At 60.0% G+C, this 8,719-nt stretch overlaps 1 protein-coding gene across 1 annotated transcript; it reads right to left on the bottom strand.

The window, feature by feature from the left end:
* Positions 1 to 2,695: 2,695 nt before the first annotated feature.
* UBALD1 (UBA like domain containing 1) lies at positions 2,696 to 8,441 on the bottom strand. The gene is made up of 3 exons (XM_010992736.3): positions 7,546 to 8,441; positions 4,122 to 4,184; positions 2,696 to 3,796 (listed from the first exon to the last, which is right to left on the bottom strand). Exons 1-3 carry the CDS (start codon positions 7,663 to 7,665, stop codon positions 3,443 to 3,445), a joined length of 537 nt encoding a protein of 178 aa, XP_010991038.2. The 5' UTR covers positions 7,666 to 8,441; the 3' UTR covers positions 2,696 to 3,442.
* Positions 8,442 to 8,719: the final 278 nt, after the last annotated feature.

The following is an 8,719-nucleotide window of genomic DNA, read 5'->3' on the forward strand; positions in this document are numbered from 1 at the left end:
AGGTCTGGGGTGACAAAGCCTGGAGAGGGTGGACTTTGAGGTGATAAGGCTGGTTTTCTCTGTGTGCTGCTCAGGCAGCTCCCAGGAGGTGCCCGAGAGGAAGGACAGCAGAGGATGACTATAAATGTGAGTCTGTTCTGTTCGTGCATCAGTATCTTTGCTTTTCAGCCAGTTTCCAGCTGAACATGTAGATGGTTACTGACTCCTCCAGTTTTGCTTCTGAGCTTCTGAGCTTGGGGAAGTTGAGGAAGTTCCAGGTTCTCAGCATCACATTCAAGTTCTGGGGCACGTGGCATCCACGTGAGCCCCGCTCTGGCTCCCCTCGTTTTCCCACGTGCTCTTGCAGCCCTTTGCTGGCCTGAGAGATGCTCAGCCTTGCCCACTGCCCCCTCCTGCTCCGGTTCCCACTGCACCTGGGCCACTAACTAAAAATCAAGGCTCCCAGGCCCTCCTCAGAACAGTTGCCTCAGGCACCCAGGGGTCCCTTATGCTCTGCAGGCTTGGGGGGCATAAGCCTATTGGCTCCCAGTTGCTGTGAGGGGCTTGTGTTGGGCGACTGCATCAGAATCACCCAGGAGCTATTTTACTTTTAGTAACAGCTACGACATAAGTGACACGCTATACAGTTTACCCTTTTAAAGTGTATGATTGACTGTTTTTCAGTATATTCGCAAGTCGATCACCAGTTTGCTGGGGAATGTTTAAGGTGATACTGTCAGGGCCTCTCCCCAGAGAGCCTGATGCCTTGGGGCCTGGAAGCTCCCAGGACACTCTGCTGTGCAGCCAGCCACGGGAGCCATGGGACAGAGCAGGGGATGGGGGAGATGCTCTCCACTGGGGCGGCCTTGCCCCCAGGTCACATTTCACTACGTCTACAGACATTTTTGGTTGTCACAACTGGGGGATGCTACTGGCACCTAGCCGCAGGAAGGGGCCAGGAACACCGGTCAGTATCTCACAGTGCCCAGGGTGCCCGAGGGGCTGGAAAACGTTCCAGCCCCAGGTGTCCAGTATCCACATTAGGAAAGTTGGATTTACAGGAACCTCGAGACCCTTCCAGCTTTAATGAGACACATGGGAACTCCAGGCCCAGCCCACAGTGGCCCCCAGAAACAACTGAGCTAACGGTTAGAAGCAGATTCTGATTCAGTGATCTGGGCTGGGGCCTCAAGCCTTGCATCTCTAACAAGCAAGCTCCCAGGTGATGCCGCTTTGCTACTCAAAGTCTGGGGACCACACTTTGAGTAGCATGGGTGTGGTTCACTTACAGGTCACCTAGGGCTTGCCTGGGGAGGAGCCTCCAGCTTGCAAATTCTAGATGGTGCACCATCTTGTGTGGTCCTGATGTGAATGGCCACCTCAGTAATCTGCCCACCGGAGAGCTCAGGTACACTCATCCCCACATGGCAGACACCCAGAAACAACTGCTTCTGGAAAGCATTCTTCCTACACTCAGAGAGGGGTGTGGCAGCTTCCTGAGAATTTTCTTCCATCCAAAAGGATGGAGTAGCTGCAGTGAAGATTCAGGAGACCCAGGAGCACCTCACTCTTCTCCTCCTGCCCTCAGGCCTCTCCCCACAGGCACCTAGGTAGAGCCAAGCCCCCTCCGGACTCCGAGAGGTCATAAGAAGGGTGGGTTTCAAGCTCATGATACACTTCCAGGACATAAGCAACAGCTCAAGCTGGGGGCACCACAGTCAAGACTTCAGCGGCAACTGGGGGACAAACAGTAGTCCACGGAGCCTGTCCAGGCTCAGACAGGTGGAGGTGAAGCTGGGTGATGACATGGCAACCCTATGGAGCAAAAGCAGGACTGTCGATGGCAACTGTGGAGACTTCAGTCAAGCAGGGAAACTTCCAAGATGGAACTCTTCAACCCTGGTGCCATCCAGAAGGCCGAGTGCCCGGAGGCTCTCCTAGATTAGGGAGCGAGGTCTGCCCAACAGGAGGTACAAGGCCAAGTTGGAGGACTGCCACAGAGGCCCACGCCTCTTCCTTCACCAGGGATGCCCTCCACAGGTACAGGAAGCCCAGGGCAGTGTAGGGTGTCCCTGGCTTCTCCCTGGGGGCAAGAGCAGGTTCCTGCTCCAGCCCAGCTCAGGAGCAGCCAGGGATCCACCGTCTATTGCCCCTGGGTGGCTCATCTTAGCAACCAAAGATTTGAGCAGAGGGTTGGACTCTGCCCGGCCTTGTCCAGTCCCCCTTGCTAGCCCCCACAGGCTCTGCGTCCAAACCTACTATCACAGCTATGGGTGCTGTGGCCTGCGCTTCCCCAAGGAAGGGCCCTGCCCCAAGAAGCACGTTCACTGAAGGTTGGGCTGAGAGTCCAACCTGCAGCTGGTCACTGGGGCCCTAAGGCAGGAAGAAAGGTCTTCATATGAAACCCAAGGAAACTAGAAAGCAGCTGTTAGCCCTGGAGGTGGGGATCTGTCCAGCTGGGCAGGGGGAAGGGTGGGCAGAGAGGCTGGGGTTCTGGGAACACAGGCCAGGAACTAACTTCATGGGAAAAGCCTGGGGTAGGAAGATTCCAGAGCATGTTATGGTTGAAAAGACAGCGACAGACAGGAGCAGTGTGGAGCCAGGCGGGACTGGGGGGTGGGCCTCTGCTCTGGGTTCGGCTGGCACTCTCCCCCAACACGCTGAGCCAGCTGGCAGCAAAGCTTAGGATACGAGGCAAGACCACAGAGCCTGGTGGTGGGTTGGAACTCTTTCTTCTCCTTTGTTAAAAGGGGGAAAAGACTGGTAATGGGGTACCCCCCGGGCTCTGGGGGAGACATGCAGGCAGCCCCAGCAGGCAGGCACTGGGGGATGGGTGGGAAGAGTCCTGGAGTTTCCCACAATCCTTTTCTCTGCAGGGAACAGCAAGGCTGGCTGCCGAGGGGGCAGAGGAGAGGGGCAGGGCCCTGGGGAGAGGGACGGCGGGCAAGGGACTTGGGGGCTCACTCTAACATGCAAAGTCCAGCTGCCCCATAAACTAGGTTGCTTCTTGAAGGACGACATACATATAAATACACAGACACAGCTACACGCACACATGCGGAGAAAGCTCTGCATTCCCGAGGGTTGGGATCTAGGCCTGCCGGCCCCCAAGGAGCTCCAAGGCAGAAGCTGGCCGAGTCTCTGCCTCGGCAGTTCTCCGCAGCCCCCCGGGGCAGGGCGGGGTGGGGCGGGCGAGTCCTCTGGGGAAGGCTGCTTGTTCTCTGAAGTTCTATCCACCAGCACCCAGATGACTGGGAACCAAATCCACCGCAGCTGGGTGCTGCATGCCTGCGCTGCCAGACACGCGTGTGGGCAGCCTGTGTGCTGGCACGAGGGTCCGGTCTCTCCCCTCCAGGGCTCCGGGGAAGGGGGGTGCAGACAGAGGAGGGTGAAGGGGCCCGCAGAGACATCCTCTCCCCCGCCCCACGGGGTCCTGGCCTCCGGGAGGGGGGAGGGGCCTCCTTTATCTCTCGGCCTCCATGGCAGGGTGGGCCCTGGGTTCTGAGGCGGCCTGTTGGGGGACCAGGGGTGGCCAGTCTGACGCCGGGGAAGGAGGTGCCGGAGTCCACAGGGGCGGCTGCTGCAGCTGGTGATGCTGTGCCCCGCCTGGTGGCGAGGCCGCAGTTGGCCAGCTGGGCGCCGCGAAGCTGCCGGTGGCGGCATGCGGGAAGTGCGGCGGGGGCGATGTGGCCGTGGCGGCCATCGGGCTGCCGCTGCCTCCACTGTGAAAGCTCTCGGAGGCCTTGAGACGGGAGAACATGGTGAGGGCATCAGGGAAGTTGGGGGGTGTGGCGGGGGTGTTGGCAGGAGTGCACATCTGTGGGGAGAAAAGGAACAAAGAGGGGTGAGCATCCCTTTCTAGGAGGGCCCCGTGCCTCCGCTGCCTCCTAGGGGGAGACCTGTACCCCTTCCCTGGATGCACCCCAAATCCCAGGTGGTCCACCAGCCGGGAGCTCAGAAAGGAAAGGTGTGGTGCCCAAGATGGGTGGCCCACTGTGCCTGCTGTCCAGCCCCAAGGAAGTCCCATCCCAGGAGCCCCTCCACGGCTGAGAGCCACTGCACCTTCCTCAGGCCTGGGCGGCTTCCCCCTGCCCCAAACTCGGAGATCCTGCATGGCTGCCCTGGGGCTGCCCGGCACTTACCATCTGGTGGTGGTGGTGGCTGTAGGGGATGTTGGTCTCCTGAAAGAAGGCGCTGAGGGCCGTCTGCAGGAAGAAAGGCCGACTTTACCCTCAGGACCCCTGTGGCCCTGCCTACTGAGTAGGAGAGATGAAGTGCCTGTCAGCCCTGGGCAGGTCCAGCGGTCAGGGAAGACCCTCGTGTCATTCCTGCCACCTGGCCGCCAGGGGCTTCCAAATCATACCTACCTGGTATCGTCATTGTAACGTAGGGGCCTGTCTCATGCGGAAAGACCTCCAGGAGATTTCAACCTGACTGTTACCAAGACCATGGTAACAAGTCCCTACTCCTCTCTGAGCCTCAATTTCTTTGTCTCTGAGCCAGAAGATGGCAAAGGCCCCTAGGTGTTGAAGAGTCTGTGACCCTTCTACCCCTCTCCTGGGCTGAACAAGGAACCCTGCCCTGGTCTGGTCCTCAGTTTCTCCATCCACACCACAGGAGACTGGACGAGGTGGACTGCAGATTCCCCTCCCTTGTAGCAGTGACCTCCTAAGATCCACAGTCCTGCTGGGAGAGCCGAAATTAAGTAGGATGGTCTGGGTTTTGCACTCCTGTCCTGTCACCTGAGCCCTCCTTGGAATGCTCCCAAGATGATGGAGCAGGAGGAAGGCAGAGGTGAGGTTTGCACCCAGGATCCTGAGGAGGGGGTGGCAGCCCATCTAGTGCTCATCTAGTGGCCCTGGGGGGTTGGGGGGAGGGGCTCCAGGGCGGCCTCCGCTGGTGTTGGTGTGTCCTGGTTCAGCCCCTGCAGGAGGGGCGTCCAGAAAAATAAAGGAACCAGCTGCTCTTGCGAAAGCGCTGGGTGAGGGAGCCCGTCAAGTGTGCGAAGGGTCTGCAGGCGCTCTGCTCTGTCCTCTATTGATGCTCCCTCAGTCTCGCAGCCCCAGCCCAGCCCCGTCTAACATCCTCCCTACTCCCAACACACCCGAAAATCCAGTCTGGCTCCCAGGGCTTACTCTGGGGGTTTCATTATTAAAGTAAATTCAAATGAGTTATTCTGGGAATTTCCTGCTGGAGACGCCCTACCCTGATGTCCCCAAACACGAGTGTGGAATCTGGGGGAGGGCCTTGGTCTCTAAGCGCCTCCTTGTGACACGCCCCCCCCCCAGGAGACACACCAAACCATTCCTCCCCCAAAAGCAGCTCCAAAGGCCACTGCTGTGTATGAGGATTCCACAGAGAAACGGTTGCCCCTTTCCTGCCTTCTTAATGCTCTCCCAATCATAAAACACACTGGTTCCCTTCCCCTAGCAGCCTTCTGTCCTCATCAACACCCAAATCACAGAGAATGTGACCTCAAAACATGGCCTCCAGCTGGACCAGCCCTCAGCCCAAGTATGCTGCCAGCCAGGCGTGGAGGACACAGAGGGGAATTAGCCATGAGGAACCCCACTCACTCTCAGTAAGAGATCTGAGATCTGAGTGTTCAAAACCCATTTCACCTTAAGTGAACCTCCATACTCTCTGTATCCCCATTTTACACATGATGAAACTGAGACTCAGGGAGCCTGGAGCACAGGGCTCCTACCCTTTGGGGCCACCAGAGCCTCCTAGTCTGCATGCTGCACCTGCCTCTCCTAAGATCAGAGTTTTTCCCCAAGCATTTCAATCTTCAAAGCTACATTTCCAATTCCTGTGACCAAGCGACACCAACCAATGCTACCTGAGTGACTGCCTAGCTGGTACCAGGCTCTGTGACTGGGCTGAGAGTGCCTACAGGCAGGGCCCCTTCCCACCAGACACCTTGCCTTCCCAGCCCCAGGCAGGGAGGGAACCATATATGCAGATGTGGGACTCAAGCAAACTGCCATGAATGTGGTTTTGCAAGTTTTGCCACATCCAGCTCTTGAAACAAACGGGCTGATTAGGGAGCTTCCTGCAGGGTGGGGCTGCCAGGGTTGGGGGCAGCTGGCCATTCACTCCTTAGAGGTCAACACCCACCCACCCAGGTACAGCTGAGAAAACTGAGGCCAGAGGGTGGGACCTGCCCAGAGAGACAAAGTGGCCTCCCATCTTGTGATGTGAGGACCAGCCCGGGGTCAGCTGTTCCCCTAAGACCTCTGGTAGGAAAGTGAGCAAAGATTCCTCTGGGAGTACTGGCTACCGTCTCCCCTCACTGTCCCAACATTCAGGCAGGATTCTGATCCCTATCCCACTCGCAGGAAACTCCAGTCTCCTGCCTCTTCCCTGTTCCCCTCTGCGGCCCAAAACTTCCCGGGGCTGGCTCCTCAACGAGAAACTGGGCTCCTAAACCTGGACTGGACACAAACTCTACAGGCTGGCTGGGGCTGTAGCCTTACACCTGTGAGAGGCGGAGCTCAGGGGCTCTGGCCTCATCCCTAGATACCACCCTGGGTTATTTCTGGGGTGGCTGAGTTAGTGAAGGCCAGGTGGCCTCTTGGCAGCACAAGAGCACAAGGCCTGGACACTACTGCTCCCTGAGTCAGGGAGGCCTGCGGCATGGGGGCCTGGCTGGCTGAGAGCTACTGAACCGCGTACACCATGCCATGCACTGTGCAGGTAGACTCGTCAGCCAGCACAGAGGAGGGCACCCGGACACGCATCTAGAGCGGGGTACACAGATGCACACCTGCAGCTGTTGTGTGGGGCTCCAATACACCACCCATACACTCGTGTGTACGCACGTGGGCACCGTCTGCAAAACGGCGACGTGCGTGTGTACACACAACACACACACGCCGCACCCGCGCCCAGGGTGGACTGCGTGTTTACACACACGCCAACATGCCCACACGTAGTGTGGCGCGTGCGTAAACACAAATGCACATGTACGTGGACACGCGCCGCCCAGCTGCCCAGCAGGCACGCAGACTCTCAGACCCACACACGCCGGTCGGCTCCGCCCGCGGGCCCGGGGCTCCCTCATCCCGACCTCGCGGGTCCCGAGGTGGGGGAGACGCGGGTCCAGCTCAGCCCAGGCCTGGGGCGTCTTCCTTCCGGCCGTCCGCCCGACTGTCCGTCCGGGCCGCTGTGCCGCCCCGCCCTGGCCGTTACTCGAACAAAAAGTGTGTGTGTTGGGGGGGGGCCCTCCACGCAACCCGACCGACCGGGGACTTGGGGGGCGGGGATTCGGGGCGCTGCGGGGCAGGCTGCCCCTCCCGCCCACACCGAGCCGGTGGCGTTTCCGGGGGCCGCGTAGACGCGGCCGCGCGGCCGGGCCTGACCCGCACGCCGCGTTTGCGCGATAGAGCCCGGACGCCGGGGCGCGCGACCGCCGGGACACCAGGCCGAGTGCGCGGGCCTGGCCTCAGCGGAGCGCGCAGCGGCACGTGTCCGCACGTGTCCACACCAGCCCGCACACAACCCGCAACCCGCGCCTCCAGGCGTGACGGACACCCGCACCCGGGCCCCGGCCCGACAGCGCACCTCGAACTGCCAGTGGGCCGCCTGCAGCAGCTGCTTCGCCTGGTCGGCCGCGCAGCCCGCCGTCAGCACGAACTGGTTGATCATGACCTGGTGCTTGAGCTCGTCCATGTTCACGGACATGGCGCCACCGCCGCCTGCCCGCTCCGGCCTCCCGCCGCCGCGCGCTCCTCCACCTCACGCGTCCACCATTAGCGAGCCGGCTCCGGCTAATACAAATATTTACTGTGGGCTCTGACTCACCGTGCCTCGCCTCGCTCAGGGCCGCGGGGGGCATGCTGGGAGATGTAGTCCCGCGCCGCTTCCGCAGCACTGGACGGGAGCTGCGGGCCGGGCCCAAGGTATGCCTTAAAATTTGGGCGCCTACTGTGTGCAGAAGCGGGACGTGCACGTTGCTCTGGAGGCATCCACACTCCAGTCCCGGCACTGACGGGGGTCAGGAGGCGGGGGCCACAGACCGTGCATGAGTGCAAACACCAGCGAGCGTATTTGCCAAGACCCCAGGACCCCGAACCCTGCTGTGGTTAGCATCCCTCCTGTGTGGAGTGAATGCATCCTAGGGGAACGGCGGGGGCTAGGGATTTTGGTACAAATCGGCAGCACTAGGGCCGTAAGGTCCCAAAGACTGGCACACAGTAGATGCCTACAAATACTCGTTCAGTGAATGCATGAACCTGCCCTTTAGTTTTCTGCCCAAAGTCACCTCCTCCAGGAAGCCTTCGAGCCTTCCCCAACACACAGCGCAAGCTTGTATCGCCCACTAGGCCAGGCACACAGTAGGCCCGAGGAAAGTCTGAGAAAGGGATGGCGCCCGCGATAGACAGCCTCGACAGCCTTGGGGTGCGCTCTCTGAGATGCTCCGACTTTCCCACGCAAAATTTCGTGCACTTTGCCGGAAATCTCAGCTTTCAGCGTGCGGGCGCCAGGACCGCGCGGAGCCAGTTCCGGGGCGGCCCTGAACTCCTATTCCCAGAATGCCCCGGTTTATTTGCATCGTTCCATCCTGAGTGACGTCAAGTGAGTGAGGCAGTGCTTCGGCCTATGGGCGGTCGCGAGGTGTTAGGACCTGGCCATATAAGGTAAACAATGCTGGCGGTCCAATGAGGCGGCGGCGGGGGCGGGTACTGGGTCAAGGCGGGCGGGGGTGCATCACGTGGAGGGCGGGGGCGGGTCTGAA

Source organism: Camelus dromedarius, chromosome 24 (genome assembly GCF_036321535.1).
Source record: "Camelus dromedarius isolate mCamDro1 chromosome 24, mCamDro1.pat, whole genome shotgun sequence".
In the NCBI taxonomy this organism is placed as follows: Eukaryota; Metazoa; Chordata; class Mammalia; order Artiodactyla; family Camelidae; genus Camelus; species Camelus dromedarius.

Coding starts and splice junctions, on each gene's coding strand:
- UBALD1 (XM_010992736.3), bottom strand. CDS start 7,665: ATGTCCGTGAACATGGACGAGCTCAAGCACCAGGTCATGATCAACCAG. Junction 4,185..7,545: donor CGGCCCACTGGCAGTTCGAG/GTGCGCTGTCGG, acceptor TTCTTCCTGCAG/ACGGCCCTCAGCGCCTTCTT. Junction 3,797..4,121: donor GCCACCACCACCACCAGATG/GTAAGTGCCGGG, acceptor TTCTCCCCACAG/ATGTGCACTCCTGCCAACAC.